At 39.5% G+C, this 17,261-nt stretch overlaps 1 protein-coding gene across 4 annotated transcripts in view; it reads left to right on the plus strand.

Moving 5' to 3' along the window:
* KCNJ16 (potassium inwardly rectifying channel subfamily J member 16) overlaps positions 1-17,261 on the plus strand; it is a 78,423-nt gene that overhangs the window by 58,102 nt on the left and 3,060 nt on the right. The window contains exons 4-5 of one of the 4 annotated variants that reach the window (XR_008293929.1): positions 2,856-3,079; positions 11,408-11,512. Coding sequence is in view for 1 of the 4 variants with exons in the window: in XM_053211446.1 (XP_053067421.1) it covers positions 2,856-2,863 (8 nt within the window). In the remaining 3 variants the exon portion in view is untranslated. Of the gene's footprint in view, positions 1-2,855; positions 4,492-7,420; positions 8,387-11,407; positions 14,578-17,261 lie in introns of those variants that run through there. The other 3 variants (XR_008293928.1, XR_008293930.1, XM_053211446.1) reach the window with 3 other exon arrangements.

The raw sequence follows: 17,261 nt of genomic DNA on the forward strand, positions 1-17,261 counted from the left end.
GAGGTGTTTGGCAAGTTCTCTGCAGAAATTCTCCCGGGCACGAGGCCTTTGAACATGAAAGCTGGTAACTGAGATTCAGTTCAGATAAATCTGTGGGCAGAGAGCAAGCGAGGGCCTCCATTTTCCGGAAGAGGCAAAAATCACGGTTGCCAGGAAACCATCATTGGTCTGCATTGCTTTGGAGCGTTTCTTCGGTAAGAAACCCCTTAGAACCAAGAGGATTCCCAAGTTCGTCTTGCATGGCTCCTACTTTTCTTAAGCAATTTATTTAGCACAATCCTTTTAGGACTTGGGCTGTGAATTTGGCAGAGGGCAAGCAGTATCTATCCTATCATATCACCCTGTGCTGCCCCCTTTCCTCGGGAATGGCGGTGCCTGGGGTTTGGGATCTTTTGTGCGGAGACCGAAGGTTTAAGTTGACAAGGCTACACATTTTGATGTTCAACGGACTCGTAGTTGCTGAGTACCTGGTGGATATTTTTAAATAAACTGAGCTAAATAAACTATTGCCCTCTTGTTGTTCGGTCTCATTGATTTATGCTATTTTACAAATACTGCACAGTGAAAGAATGCTGCATCTAGAGTCTATCTGTCATCCTAAGAAAAAGGAGCTGGACTGAGATTAAGGAGCTTCTAAAAAAAAAAAAAAAAAAAAAAGGCAACCCAAGCTGGGTAATCACTGAACTCAGGCCCTGGATGCTAACTTTGGAGCCTCTGTAGGCTGCAGAGAAACAGGTTAATCATTTAAAGTTTTCAGCAAGCCCAGTGGATGAAAATCCAAACAGATTAAGTCTTGCTAAATTACATGGCCAAGGAATGCTTTTCCTCTATGCTATCATTTACCACAGGGGCCTATAAAACATCCTTAATCACTATCTAAGTAACTTGAACTTGGGACAGACAGAGCCCCAAGAGGTTTGACCCTGTGAAAACTTCTTTACAGAACGTGATCAGAAACTTACAAATTCCACATAAAATACTTGAGTCACATGCACTATGTACTGTGGGTAAAGGCTCTTTGTTTGAATTAGAAACACATGTTATCGATCAATTATTTATTCTGCTACCTGTTGGTTCCATCTGATACCAGTTTGTGTGGGAAAGGGAGGCCAGCTATAGGGGACAGGTTAAGGACACAGCTGCCCGTTGCCAGTTCCACAATCAGCAACTTTTGGGGCATCAGAGAGATATCAACTCGTTTAATCAAATTCTATTTTGCATAACCTCCAGCATTAGAGAGGTTGTCTGCCCAAAGAGACACGGCCATGGAGGGGCCGCAGAGGAAGAAGACACAACCATCAATGCCCAAGGCTCTTCTGAATGGGCAATGAGCAGTTCTGACGCTGAGGTTGAGTTGTTTTCATTATGTAATCATTAAATGGGAAAAACGATCGTCTCAACACACTTTGTTAAAAAAGAAGCCCGTTATTTTCTAGAAGGGCTTCTGAAATGAACTGTTAGTTGGTCATTGATTATTTAGAGAGACAAGAGAGTGAGCAAGGAAAAAAATTATGTGGGAAACAGCTGATAAGAGCCATGATGAGTAAGGATGATCTTCTCCAAGATGTAAACAAAAATGATTGCATTAAAAGGGCTCACCGCTTTCCAGGGCACTGCTAATGCACATCCCTGTGCACTAATCCACAGTCACCAGGCCTTTTGCCTTGGAAGCAGGAACATTTAGTCCTCTGGCGGGGCTGCCCTTAGGGAATAAACAAACACAATGTGGCATGGGATTTATCGCCCATTAAATGGACACTGCTGTGGGTTGTTGTTTTTTTTTTCTTTCTTTATTTTTGAGAGAGAGAGTGAGAGAGGGGCAGAGAGAGGGAGAGAGAAAATCCCAAGCAGACTCTGCACTGTCAGCACAGGGCCCGAAGTGGGGCTGGATCCCAGGAACTCTGAAGTCAGGAGCTGAATGCTTAATGGACTGAGCCATCCAAGTGACAGTGGAGTTTTGAGGCAGGCCCTTCAAGCAAAGGAGGCCAACCTGAGGGGTTACACAGATCTGGGCTGACGGCAATTGCTCAATTGCTCATCTTATAAATTGTGCAACTTAGAGCAAACGACTTAGCATTTCTGATTCTTCATTGCCCTACCTAGAGTTTTCCTTGCCATATTAAGCTGTCATGAAGAGTGGAGCCTTCAGAAACGAACTGCCTAGGTTTAGATCTCATTTCTACTGTTTTCCTGCTGTGTGACTTTGGGCAATTTACTTAATCTCCCTGTGCCCCAGTTTTCTCAGCTGCGAAGTGAGGAACAGAATAGAAACCACCTCACCGTCACTGCAAGGATTAAGTGCAATAACATCTGTAAAATGCTTACGGCAACGTCTGGCACGTCGTGAGTGCTAGTAAAGTGCGTGCTGTTGTGGCCAGCAGCAAACTCCTCTCCTTTAGTGTTCTTTCAATTAATTTACATTCCTTGACCTTTGACATTGACTTAAGCCAATAAAAAAAAAAAAGGAAAGCAAGAGAAAAGAAAAAAAAAAAGAAATTAAAAAGTGTCATTTGGAATTTGGTAGAAGGAATATAAATTATTCTCATCCCAATATAAATTATTTGCGTACTCTCTTACCAAAACCACTTCGGATTAAGTAAACCACACTTCCTCCCCGTTGTGTGAAGCATCAGGATTCAGTACAATGGTGCTCTGAGAATGAAAATACCGCTCTACTCACATACACCGAAGGCTTAGTGACAGTACTAAATGAAGGAAACATCAGGCTGTATCATACAGGATACTCTGCGGTATAAACTACCTAGGAGACATTGCATTTACGCAGTTTCAACCACTGTTTAACCATTTTATAACATAATGTCATGATTATGTCCAAACTTCTCAACATGTTCCAGCAAAGTAAAGGGGTTCTAAGAGAAGCAGGATCATTATCCAGCAACGACCCATCACGACCAATCAAGCCGCAGCTAACTGAACCCGGAAAAACTGCTGACTTACAAGGTGCTGGGCCCCATGAGTCTGCAAAGCACCCAGAAGACTGAGAACCACGCTTCATGTGCCAGAAAAGACATGTTGCAACTCATCTGGGATGAAGGAAAAACCATTCTTTCTCTTTAAGGTATGACCTACGGTAGTAGGATGGCCATAGACTTTACGTCAGACAGAAGTGGGTTCAAATTACAAGTGTGTCCAGGGGCGCCTGGGTGGCTCAGTTGGTTAAGCGGCTGACTTGGTGGGTGGCTCAGTTGGTTAAGCTCAGGTCATGATCTCAAGGTTTGGGAGTTCGAGCCCCACGTTGGGCTCTGTGCTGACAGCTCAGACCCTGGAGCCTGCTTCGGATTCTCTGACCACCTCCCTCTCTTCCCCTTCCCCGTTCACGCTGTCCCTCTCTCTCAAAAATAAATAAACCCTAAAAAACAAACAAACAAAACCCTTGCCGGTCATGTGAACTTGGCAATTTCTCAGTTGTCACTGAACATCAATTTCTTTAGAAGTGTAAATGCAGATAATAATATTTACCTTGTGGGCCAATTGCGAAGTGTGTACCAGCATATTCACACACACATACATGCATGTACATAAATATGTATGTACATACAGGCATCGACAAAACTACCTGGCACATAGGAGTTGCTCAATAAACTAATATTCCCTGTTTTCCTTCATATAAATCAGTAATAATAGCATCTTTCAAAGGGATTTGAAAGCAAAAGCATTAGTAGCTGTAGGATAATTATGCTGTATTATCCCCCCAATTTTTTTTTTTTTTTTTGAAACAGCCATGCTTTCTTTTTGATGTCCAAACAACATTCTGGATGTATTTTCTTCCTGCCTCCGGGAGTAATTGATTTTCGTCCCAGCATTGCCACTAATTAGCTGTGGGATTTGAGGGTGTTACTCACCCTCTCTGGTCCACTGTTTCTCAACACTAATTGCAGGGATGTTACTTTTTGTTACCCCACGGTTCCTTGTGGCCTCAAAATGTGATTTTCCCTCCTACTTCCCACCCTGATTCTTTTTGTTTATTTTTGAGAGAGAGAGAGAGAGAGTGGGAGACAGAGCAGTGGAGGAGCAAAGAGGGAGACACAGAATCTGAAGCAGGCCCCAGTCTCTGAGCTGTCAGCACAGAGCCCGACACAGGGCTCAAACCCATGGACCACTAAGATCATGACCTGAGCCGAAGTCAGATACCTAACCGACTGGGCCACCCAGGTGCCCCATCACCCTGATTCTTTTTAAATTTCTTGTTGGCTTTTCATGCTTTCTTTCAACAGCATAAGTAATTTACTGCAAACTTTCCTATTCTCATGATTACTGTACTAACTGAATTTTATAGGCAAGTTCTAGTTTTCATGTTATTTTCTACTTCTTATAAAATCCTGCTTGAATGTGTAATTGGGATGTGCCTTTTTACTTCCCATGATAACACACTGACAATTCACCTACAATAATATTTGTAGAACTTCGTTTTCAGGTCTGATATTACTGTCTTTTTCTGAAATTGGATCTGTTTTAGCAGGAAAATTTAAGGCATTTAAAAATGATGCAAATTTATGCATCATTTATGACAAATTCATAAAGGACATCAAATATGCTATTAAATTTTGTGAAATGCCGAGACACTTGATCTATGGAAGTTGAGGAAAAACTTTTCAGTGAAGGATGCTACTAACCCTTTGTATCACTACTCAGGTGCTTCTTCAGATGGTGATTTATGCAGTGAACAGTCGAACAACTGTATCTGGCCAGCCTGTGTTGTTTTCAGCTGGGAAAAAGTGGCTGCTCTTTTATACCTTCGTGATAACTATAATTGTTTATAGTTATGATAGTATATAATTGTATACGTACAATTATATAAATAATTGTATACATACAATTATATAAATATAATTGTTTGATGATAGTATATAATTGTATACATACAATTATATAAATATAATTGTTTGATTATATAATTGTATGATTGCAGCATCTTGCTTTCCAGGCACCAGTGGACTCTGAGTCCTCTGAGCATGAGGAGAGATGGTCTAATCTCAATACCAAACAATCATAAAATAGGTGGACAGCACATTGGAATATCCTGGGTGCTCTTCCCAAGATCATGTCTGATGTCAGACCAGGGAAAAACCCATTTGCAAATAACAGATCTGAGCTTTCACTGTAAACTGAAGTTTCTAGAATGGCTTTTGTATTCCTGTATCACAAATAGATATTAGAATGGTCATAGGATGATTTAAACAAGCTCAAAAACAACGTCACATACATCAAAAAATTACATAGTTTTGTTTATCCTTCTCCAGATATGTACCTTATCTAAGTCATTATTCCTTGTTTTAAAGCTTTGGGCAATTATTAAATGAAGGATCTACACACCTACTTGTCCTTTCTGGGGTTGGGGTTTGGGAGAAAGCAAAATATTAATGATTTAGCAGGCAGAAGGAGGATGATAAAAAATAAATAAAAGCACTTATCTTTTCACCAACCACTAAGGTGACACGTTGGTCTTCTGAAATACCATAATGATAATGAGGCACAGTATTAATAACAGCAATTATGTAAAAGCCTCTGGTAATTGCAATTCTATTAGGATGTTGAATATTCTTGGTCACCATTGTGCCACCTTGTGGTCACAAGAGAACACATTTTTTTTTTTTTTCCATGAAGTAAATCTATTAAATTTTTATTTTCTCCCCACTACCATGGAAGGATATTTGGAAAATTAAGTTGGGAAGCACCTTGCCAATAAGGGCTATAAACAAAATGTAATGGGCACCACTCACATCAGAAACTAACATACACTGAAAAACAACAGTGGTCTAGGTATGGATCCCATACTGGATTTTCCCTTTGCTACCTCAGTGTGAATTACATATTTAGAAGATGGAATTAAAGCTCATTTAGGTTGCCATTCTTGATCTACAAATATAAACACGGAAGTCTGGATCCTGTCCATTGATAATCTAATTATTAATTCAGGAATCCCTTAGTAAGAGAAAGCAACCAGAATTTAGGCATCAGTCACCAATACTATATTAGAATACACATTCATGCCTATATAGAAACAGCTTAATAAACACAATTTTTATAAGTAAAGATTTGCTTTGTAAAATATGTGTTATAATCTCACGAGGTTTATGCTTTTCAAAGAGTTGTGATATTTGTTTAAATGATTTTTTTTTTTTTTAATTTCTAAATTCTACTATGTCACCATCCTGATGTGAAGAACAGAGAAAGACAGGACTGGCCACCATCCCAGCGTACTACCTACTTGGGATTAAATAATATATTTTGTAACAAATTCAGAAATTTTATGGCCGCTGATTTATATTATCAGTGTTTGTCTGATCGGGGCTACAGCTTTTATCAAGGATGAAGCTATTGGTAAAAAAATGAAGTTCCAAAAATCTCTCATTATAAGTAGTGTGTGTGTGTGTGTGTGTGTGTGTGTAGAATGAGAGAGAGAGAGAGAGACAAGAGAGTTTAACAAATTCTCACAGATGTATTGCTGTGCTAGTATTTTTTTCTTCATCTGTTTCTTGGTCTTCTTTATACCTATTAATTTCTCTGTCTCTCTGTCTGTCTCTATTCTCTGTAAGGTAGTCTCTTTGCATCTCTCTCTCTCTTTAGTACACTCTCTCATTTAACTTAGACTGAAATCCGGGAGGTTGACTGGTCTGGATTTTAGTCCCAGCTCTCTGGATTTCTAGCAGTGTGCCCTCGCACAAAGTCCTCAAACTCAGTTTCCTTATCTATTAAATAGGGGTAAAAGTACTCATTTCTTACAACTGTTGTGACAATTAATGACTCATTGCATGCAAAAGTGCCCAAGACAATACTTAGCCCAGAGCAAATGGCCAGTACATGGTGCCCGTCTCTATTCTTATTGTCTAAAAAAAAAGTACCCATTCTTCATAGTCAAATCCGTATCACTGTTAAGACATTGTGACGCTGCCTCACTTAGAGGTATAATGTCACTGTAAATTACAGATGTAGCACACAGAATTTTAAAAGGGAGAAATCTCCCGTGTACCTCTTTTCACAACGTTATCATTCAAATGCTGAATGAAATATCTTACCTACAATCATGTGATTATTAAGTAGCAGAACCCATACATGATCCCTATCTTCTGTTTGTACATCTTACCCAGAGTTCATTGCAATGAACAATAATTCTCTTTCTAAACCATGGCCTCATTTTTTGATTAGTTTTACTTTTCCCTTCTTTCCTTGCCTCCCTTTCTCCATTCCTCTATCTATCAATATCTATCATTATTAATCTATTCATCTCACTATCACCTATCATCTATCATTATCTATCTATCATCATCTATCTATAGATATCTATAGATATCTATCTATCTATCTATCATGTATCTATCTATCTATACCTAGCATCTACCTATTTATTCACTAGGACTAGAATTAATGCAGTTAGTGAGATAAAAATTTTCATTTACAGGGGCACCTGGGTGGCTCAGCTGGTTGAGCATCCAACTTTGGCTCAGGTCATGATCTCACGGTTCGTGGGTTGGAGCCCTGCGTTGGGCTCTGTGCTGACAGCTTGGAGCCTGGAGCCTGCTTCGGATTCTGTGTCTCCCTCTCTCTCTGCCGCTCCTCTGCTCATGCTCTCTCTCTCTGTCTCTCAATAATAAATAAACATTAACAAATTTTTTAAAATTTCATTGACAGTACGTCATTTTTCTAACATTCATTAATTCATGTATTCGCATATTGAACATCTACTTCATGTCTGGTCCTTCCTAGACATTGTAAAAGTAACGATGAACTAAACAGGAAAAAAAATTATCTTTCTAGGAACTTCCAACCTAGGAAGAGAGACAGAAGGTAAAACAAACACATGAACAAACAAATAAAAAAACCAAACATATTTCAATGCCAGGCACAGTTAAGTTGATGGGAAAAGAAAGTAAAGGAATATACCCGTGCAGACAGGGATAGGTGCCATTTTAGCAAGGATAGTCAGGGAAGGCCTCTCCGCGGAGGTAACGTTTCCTCAGAAATCTAGAAGAGTTTAGAAGGTAAAGCACATGGATGCCTGGGGAAACAGAGCCAGGGCAGAGGCCCTGAAGCAGAAACAAGTGTGAGAGTCCAGGGGAAAAGCAAAACTTAAGAGTTCAGTTTTGGCCGCAATATGTTTCAAATGCCTTACTGGATACACCCAAGTGGGGAAAAGAGTAGGAAGCTGTATATGTGGGTTTGGAGCTGTGGGAGAAGGTCAAGGCCTGAGGGGGGAAATTTGGAATCCCTCTGCAGAGACAGGTATTTAAAAGTACAGGCTTGCACGAGGTCCCCCAGGAATTGAGTGAAGAGGCAGGTGGGAGGCTGCAACATCGGGAGATTGAAACAAACAAGAAAAGCATTAAAGGGAGACCAGAAGGAGCTGTCCGTGAGGTAGGAGAAAAGACAGAGATGAGTGGAACAAGTGACCGAGTGATGCCCTGTCAAGTACTACTTGGAGAAAGTGTGAGAAAACAGAGTTGGCCCCGGGAAAGCACTCCTGGGGGGGGGGGGTGCCCAACTCGGGGAGATTCAACGGAGAATTTGGGGCTGAGAAGACAGGGACACCTTTCGACAAGTTTTGATAAAAAGGGGAGGAGATACATGAAGTAACGGCTGGAGAAATATACAAGGTCAAGGGAAGCTGTTTTTTGTTTTGTTTTGCTTTCCTCCCCAATTTTCTTCTTTGTAGTTTTCTTTCTTTTGTTAGCGGGAGGTAGTTCAGCATGTTTATGAGCAGATGGGGACGATCCCATCGAGAGGAAAAAATAGACAATGTAGGAGAGAGGGGATAAATAAAGAAGAAGAGGCCTTGAATAGATGAGAAGGGAAGGCGCCCAGGCTACAAATGGAGGGAGGGAGGCATCCTAGCTACATTCACAGGAGGGAAACCTGCGCGCCCAGGTGGAGAGAGAGACGCGCATTTCAGGCAGAGACCTTAAGGCTGAAGACATACCCTTCTCTCTGCTTCCATTTCTTTCACTGTGATGACAAGCAGGGGAATCAGCTGACAGTGAAGCATGTATGTGAGGTTCGAGTGGCGCTGAAAATGGCTCCAGTCCTACCCTGAGAGCCCGGGCATGTGATGGACCAGGGTTGCCAGGTGCTCCCAAAGTCCCTTGGAGTCCTGTGACTACATGTGTAAAGTCACAACGGCCAGCAGGTGTGTTTTTTGTCATCTAGCACGTTTGTCATAAAACTGAATTCCCAAGAATTAACCAGGTTTTTAAAAATCCAGCTCCCCCCACCTCCCAAAAAACAAACAAAAAACCACCAAAAACCCAGCTTTCCAAATGAACATGTCTCATTTTTGTGAGTGACACTTGGACTCACACAATTTAATAAAAGAGATCAATTTTATCTGCCGTGGAAACATTAATTGTGAAGATCTAGAAAGAAGTGGCTAGATCACCACTCTGGCTCAGGAAGAACATTTGACCACATAAGTATACCAAAGAGGAGAAACCCTGTGACTCATTATGCTAGCTCTCCCTCCCTCTCTGGTCCTAGATTACAACCAACTGTGGAAGGCAGATGTGTAAAGTGTGTTGGGACTCCATCCTGGCCCCTGGGTCTGTATACTATTTCACAAGCTTTTTAGGATGAGGTATTAAAGTGCAGTAAAATAGGCTGTGTTGAGCACTAGAGCTAGAGAACCAGGGGCTGCTTTAAGCTGAGGTTTTTCCAGAGCTGTGGTCACCTGGCTGCTGTGGGTTTGTGCTGAGGAACACAATTTTTAATCAAACGTTTGTTTGCATGATAGTTTCACTGTTGTGTTTTTTTTTTTTCCATCTGTGGATTTGATTTTTTTTTTTCTCATGTATTTGGGTACAATGTTAAAACTGGCCTTTTCGGTTAAAGTCAGGCCCATCCCCTGTATCTATTCTCGATTGCTATTGATTTCCTTTCAATGAACTCTTTCCATGTTCACTCTTTTTTGGGGAGGAGGGGACAGATCTTAATGGATTTGGTCCTGCTGTGGTTTGAGATATTCTTTGATATCTTTTTACAACAAATTCCTTTTAAATTTGATTTCTTTTTAATGTTTATTTATTTTTTAGAGACAGAGAGAGAGAGAGAGAGAGCAAGGGAGGGGCGGAGAGAGAGGGAGACACAGAATTCGAAGCAGGCTCCAGGCTCTGAACTGTCAGCACAGAGCCGGATGTGGGGCCTGAACCCGCAAGCAGGAGAGATCATGACCTGAGCTGAAGTTGGACGCTTAACTGACTGAGCCACCCAGGCGCCCCTAAATTTGATTTTTAAATTTACTTTTCGTGTTTTTAAAATTTGCTATTAGAGAGCATGTAGTTAAGTGACGCTGAAATCTAATATGGCGATTTTCGATCAGTCAATAGAATATAAAAGCTAGAGAAGTTCGCTTTTCACTAAAAGTGTTGTAAAGACAGAGGGTGATGGATTCAAGTCCAGTAATGGTTTTGCAGTGAACACGTTAACATTTGTGAAGCTATGTTTGGGTGTATATTAAGGCATGCATTATTATAGTGATTAATGAAAAATGTTCAATGTATATTCTTAAAAGTACTGAAAAAGAGGCTTTTATGATGTAAACAAAACTCTGATACATATTTTGTCATTGTCATTGTAAGTTCAATTGTAATATTTGCGTGAGGGTTGTATTTATATTTAGTTTATAGTAAAGTTGCTGTTTATCAGGTAGCTATAGTACATTTGTTGACTATCAACATATAAACAAGACAGAGGCTCACAAAAACTTGTTAGTATGCTTACTTACAAATGAAAACCTCTTGGAAAGCATCAAATGCACTATATTCTTTTTTTTTTTTTGTATATTTGCAATGATAGCTGCCATCTAATTAGTTCTTCCAGGAGCCTATATGAAGGAAATTCATAATCCTATAAGAACATTATGTTGACCCTGAGATCAAGACCTGAGCTGAGATCAAGAGTCAAGACTCTTCAATAAAGAGAACAAACTGAGGGTTGCTGGAGGGAGATGTGGGGAGGGAAGAGTTAAATGGGGGATGGGCATTAAGGAAGGCACTTTTCAGGATGAGCACTGGGTGTCATATTTAAGAGCTGAATCACTGGGTTCTACTCCTGAAGCCAAGACTACACTGTATGTTAACTAACTTGAATTTAAATTAACAAAAAGGAAAAAAAAAGAAAAAAAGGAAAAGAAAAAAGAAAAGAAGAGAAAAGAAAAGAAGACAGAAGAAAAAAGAAAAGTAAAAAAAAAAAGTCAGATGCTTAACCAATGGTGCCACCCAAGGGCCCCAAGAATATTGTGTTGCAAAGACAGGACATTATTGTTTCTAAACTCACATACAATTGTTGGCCATGAAGAAAGAAAGGGGTGGTCTTTACTTAGTATTGCCCAAAATGGAAATTACAATGATGATGATAATAATAGTAATAATATTAACAGCACCTTTCTATCAACCTTCAGAGTTCATTAGATTAAAACAACTATGCAAAAACAAACAGAAGAAATATATAATGATGTCATATTGAATGTCACAGACTGAAACCACCCAGGTCATGGAGAACTAAGGTAATAACTCATATTTAATTCTGTTTACATCTTAATCATTTACATTATATGACTTTCAGAGGACTTACATTCATGCGGAAATTTTGAAAACAGATTATAACTATTTTATTTCTAGTAGACAAAGTTAAGAGGGCCAATAGCATCAGATAAAATGTCTGCCATTTTAGTTTGACCAAAGAGATCACAGAAAAGTAACTTTGGACAGAACCTTAAAGAAACTCTTGTTCATCCCCCTCTTCCAAGTTTGTAGAATAAAAACAGGATGAAATAAGATAATTCATTTTTAGTCACAAATTTTTGGTGAACAATATTTAACCCCAAAGATCATTAGAATCTTTTTTAATAAAAAGATATTTAAATTAAATATAAAGGATTTGAGGGAATCCTATATTGTTTGACAGAATTAGTATTACCATTACCATTTCATTAGAATAGATTCTGAAGCTCACAATTCCATTGAAATCAATGGGCTGGCTTTATTTCTCCCTTAATTTTCTTCCTGCAATTTCTTAGGAAATGCAATAATTTATTAGTTTTTAAATCCCATCATTACCATATTTGATTTTTCTCTCTGTTGTGTTTTCCTTTAATTGATTCCTGGAGGCAATTCGGAAATTTTTATCCACACCACATGTTTTGAATGGCTAATTGTTCTCTATGGAAGCATAGCCATTATGCTACTATCTAATTACATTAAGAAAAATTAATGTCAGATGACAAATCTATCAGCAACAAGCTCCCTGAGAATCAATATTTTCAGGAAGATTTTCACATCCTAGAATCTGGTTTTCAGGGTCAATGTGTGGAGTTAGCACTTTTTATTAGTAGTAGTATGATGTCAAACCAGGGGCAGGAGAGTTAACGAGAGGATGTGTTCCCACCTCTCTCCTTTTTAAAGGAAGTACTCAAATGGGCAGAAGTCTAAAGCCCTATTTACTTAATACTGAGCTTCTGATACTAAAACAAACCGACAAGAGAACTCTTATAGAATAGGCTCAAATTAGGCTTCTAGGCATGTCTAGTGGTGTTCAGGGAGAAAAGACCAAACTTCTATCAATTCTTAGAAATTTTTAGTAGGAACTATTCTTGGTGACTTTGTACTTCATTCCTCCAAGGAATTTACCAGAATTTGCGTTCTGTGAGGCTCGGGGGATAAAAGGTGCATACTGAATTATGTTGAAAACGTGCATTCTGCTTCTTACTTTTTTCTCGTTAAACCCAGGAAGGAAATCTCACCTAGCCTCACCAGTGAACTTATATTGGTTTGGTTTAGAACTCTTTCTGTATTCACTTATTTAGCAGCTAATGAACAAAATGTTATATGAATGATTGATTTAGTTGTGTTTCTAGACAGATTAAAAAAATGTTCCCTAATGAGTATAGAAATATGATTTCAAAGTCTGCATGCACTCGAAGAGCATTTACCCAATATTCTTTGTAGTCACCTCAGCAAATGAAAGATCAGATTGACATCTTGGCCTTAATAAAGACAAAATTTTAATAAAAAAGGAATGGCATCTTCTTTTTAGTTTCAAAATTATATCACGCATTAGGTTTTGTTCTTGATTATGAAATAATAAATATTTAGAGAAAAATGAGAAAATGCCAATACACAAACGTAAGACAATAAAAATAAATTATAACCACATCTACTAGGTCATTGTTAAATTTTACATATAATATTATGTGAATAACTATATTATCTTATACGTATGTGATATGTACATATATATATGATGTTAAAGCTGAGATACGGGAGCCTGACCCATCAAAAATGGCATGGGGCCCCCAGCACACCATCTGTAGGATACCCATCTCCAAATGATTTTACATGAAGGAGAAATAGGTCTCCATTTTTTAATATATTGATATATTGAATTTTTCCATTGCAGGCAACTATAGCAAACCTGAATTTATACAATAATTTTGGCCTATTTGGCTCATTATGGGTTATTTTGCATTATTTCTCATTTAAAAAAATTATGAATTGAACTGTTACTTATCTTGATTACTGGTTTCTCTTTTGTGCCTCTTAAAGTTCACATTTGATGTGTGTAGTCCTTGTCACATCCCAATCCTAGCACCGAAGACAAATATAGACAGCGGTGCAGATCTAAGAACTGATTTAAACATCAAGAGTTTCTTTTCTCAACAAAATGGAATCATATAATACAATCTGCATTCAAAGTTCAGTCTTTAAACATTTTCCATGACACAACATTTTTTGCAAATAACCCATTTTCTTCTATTATTTATTGTTTTTTATATTTTTCAATCACTAAACACTCTTTTTAAGTTTATTTATTTATTGTGAGAGAGCAAGAGAGCATGAGCAGGGCAGGGGCAGAGAGAGAGAGAGAGGGTGAGAGAATCTAAAACAGGCTCTGTGCTGTCATCGCAGAGCCCGGTGCAAACCTTGAACGCACGAACCATGAGATCATGACCTGGCCAAAATGGAGAGTCAGATGCTTAACCAACCGAGTCACCCAGGTGCCCATCACTAAATACTCTTATGTGCAACACTTAGCAGTTGCTAACGAGGTCAAATTCAAGATTTGTTGAAGCAACACAAAGGGAAATACATGTCTGATAGTTTCACAGACTCTCTGGTCCCCTATGGATCAGCAAGCATAAAACAGGTTAGCGGTGGATTTGCAAAAATCAATCTCCATGGAGGCAGTTTTGACATTCATTGATTTTTTAAAAATTTTCTTTTAATCTTTATTTAGTTTTGAGAAAGAGAGAAAGAGAGAGAGAGAGAGAGGGAGGCAGAGTGCAAGCGGGGCAGGACTAGAGAGAGGGAGATACAGAATCTGAATCTGAAGCAGGCTCCAAGCTCTGAGCTGTCAGCACAGAGCCCTATGATGCGGGGCTTGAACTCACAAACTGCGAGATCATGACCTGAGCCTAAGTCAGACACTTAACCAACTGAGCCGCCCAGGTGCCCCCCCCATTTGTTGATTTTTAAAGGATTGCTATTAACAGTAACCTTAATTTTATTTTATGAGTCTACTTGGAAGACACTTAATTTTGACATGTAAGTTGACATTTGTCAACTATCATTAGGTTAAACAAAAAAATATTTATTATTCGACTACATATTTCACCATACATATATGGTTGATCCTAAAAATAAATCTCTCCACTTTAACAAGGAGCGCCCACAGTTAAATAGATCCTACAATACAATAAATGTATTCAGCCTGTTAGTACTAGAGTTGAGGGATGGCCTTCACACCCTTTTTACTCAATTCAGCCTAAAGCCTGTAGCATTATTCTGGACCAGCGGTCAGCACGCTTTTTCTGTAAGGAGCCAGATAGTCAGTATGTGGCCCACATGTGGGCTCTGTGTCTTCCACTCGATTCTGCCTTTGTAGCACAAAAGCAACAGTCAGAAACAATCTGTAAGCAAACAAGTGTGGCTATGCTCCAATACAACTTTACTTCTGGACAGAGAAATTTGCATTTTTAAAAAATATCCCAGTGTCACACAATATTATTATTCCTTCGATTCTTCCCCCTACATTTAAGAAATTTAAATCATTCTTAGCTCAGGAGCTGTATAGATGATGAGGCAGATTTGGCCTGTGGTCTGTAGCTTACAGATCCCCTGTTCTAGAACAGTGGAAAGGTTGACATTTCTTAATTTAAATATGGGGTTCAGGAAAAGAGAAAGTTGTATTTTCTATGGGTCTTGTAATATCAGGGTATTTGTGTATACATCACATATCTTTGCTCTGGTTCGTTTTCTTGATGTGGGTAGTCTCCCATCAAGAATGCTCAGCCCTGTATTGTTTTCATGAACAAAAAAAAGGAGGGTATTTTTGGGAGAATTCACTTCAGAGTTGGCCACATCTGGAGGCAGGGAAGTTATTCCACCACACAAGAGACTGAGGTTTTTTGTTGGTTTTTTTTTGTTTTGTTTTTGAAAAATTGATATTAAAGGAAAAAAATCTCCCAATGATGCTATCTCAAAATGTCTCGGTTTTTCCTGAAACTGAGGTTTTGCCACCTTTTTCATTTTAATTGAGTCTTTCATTAGCACTTCTAATACAATTAACAGTCTTGAAAAGTCCCCAAGACCAGTTCTTCCAAGATATGTGCTGATCTAAGGTATTTGAGGTGTTTGCCAGGAAGCATCATGAAGGTCTTCCCTGAGACATCTGTGTGCAAACCACAAGGAAGGAGGAGGGGAGGGGAGGAAAAGAGCAAGGTGACATGGGTAGGACCTGGACAGAGCAGCTGTTGCATACTGCTCCAGTATCCGTGGGCTCCACAGGCAAATACAAGGCCGCCCAGATGCAGCCGTGGTCAAGGGCAAAAGTGCAACTTTTCCCATCAGTGTCACAACTGATGTCCTTGCTCTCCAGCTGATGGAAAATTCCTAGAGGAGAAAGGGGAAAAAAGGAAAGGGGACTGTTTCAGGGCTGGGAGAGGGTGGTGGTGATTACAGGACCTGGGGGTGGGGAAGGGAAGGGCTGCGGTTCAGCTCTGCTCACTTTCTATTGCCCCACCTGGATCCCCTACAGGGAGCTCAGTTTGCAACCAGTTTGCTCATCTAGGGAAGCCTCCACTGCGGGCTGAGGCCAGAGAGGACTGTAGCATTTGATCTCATCCCTAATGGAAAACAAATGCATGTCGTCCGTTTTTCTCCAGGACCAGTTTTGTTTTTTGTTTTGTTTGTTTTTTTTTTTTTTTTTTTGTTTTCTTATTGTTGTTTTGTTTTTGTTTTAACTTAAAACCACTCCAGTGGCTTTTCTCTGCTCGTAACTGTGTCCAAAGCCAAGTCCTTTGGCTATTCAAGTCATCCCCCTTCCTAGCAGTTAGGTTAAGATTGGGACAAGCCAGTTCTAATTCTAGAACTTGTCAGCCACAGTTGGACCATCACAAACCAATCGCACAAGTCTGCTCCCTTCAGACCAATAGTGGAGATTATTTTTCCAAGATGTGATGAACCTTTTAGCTCCTTTTGAAAGAAAAATCACCAGCAAGTACATCTCTCTGTCTAGAGATCCTTTCTAACCACAGGTTGTTGAGATCATCTGCAGTGGGTGAAAACCACTCCTTTAGGGAGAAGGTTTTTTAGACCAGAAGCATTAGTTATGGATGTTGCCATTGTTGTTCCTTGCAAGGAAGAGAATGAAAGTGTAATGGTACTAGGTCATGTGTAAATTTATGCTGTTTTTACTGGCTCTTAACCCTTTTCCTTCCAGGAATTGTTAAGTTCCTTTGCAGTCGTATATCAGTCCTTGGGTACGTTCTCACCAAGGGTGACTGTTTGACGGTAAGGTCCCTCAGTAGACCAACAGAATAGAAGTCGGGTCACATAACGGACTCCCTGGAAATTACGTAAGAGAAATAAATACCCTGGTATTTGCACAGAGAGGAAATTATGAAATTTACTTCGAGCATGAACTCATAGACTCTCTCAAACTCTCCTGTGAGAAAATCTCTCTTGGTCTGAGGGGGTCTTCAGTGGAGTTAGGGGTGAAACCTTGCCCGAGAGATCACCAGTCCCTATGTTGCTCGAAACAGGCTGCAGATCCTTCTGGTGGAGACTCTGAAGAGGGGGTTCAGGAGACAGGAGAAAGAACAGGACACCTGTCCATGCCTAGGGGGTCTAACTTTTTTCTTTTTTTTTTCTGTTCTTTCACCTTTTGGTGTTGTGTCCATGACCTGTAAGTCAACTCACAGAGAACTGCTTTCCCTTATGGAAAAATAATTTCCAAAACGATTTTTATTTTCTTTG

Source organism: Acinonyx jubatus, chromosome E1 (genome assembly GCF_027475565.1).
Source record: "Acinonyx jubatus isolate Ajub_Pintada_27869175 chromosome E1, VMU_Ajub_asm_v1.0, whole genome shotgun sequence".
NCBI classification, from domain to species: domain Eukaryota; kingdom Metazoa; phylum Chordata; class Mammalia; order Carnivora; family Felidae; genus Acinonyx; species Acinonyx jubatus.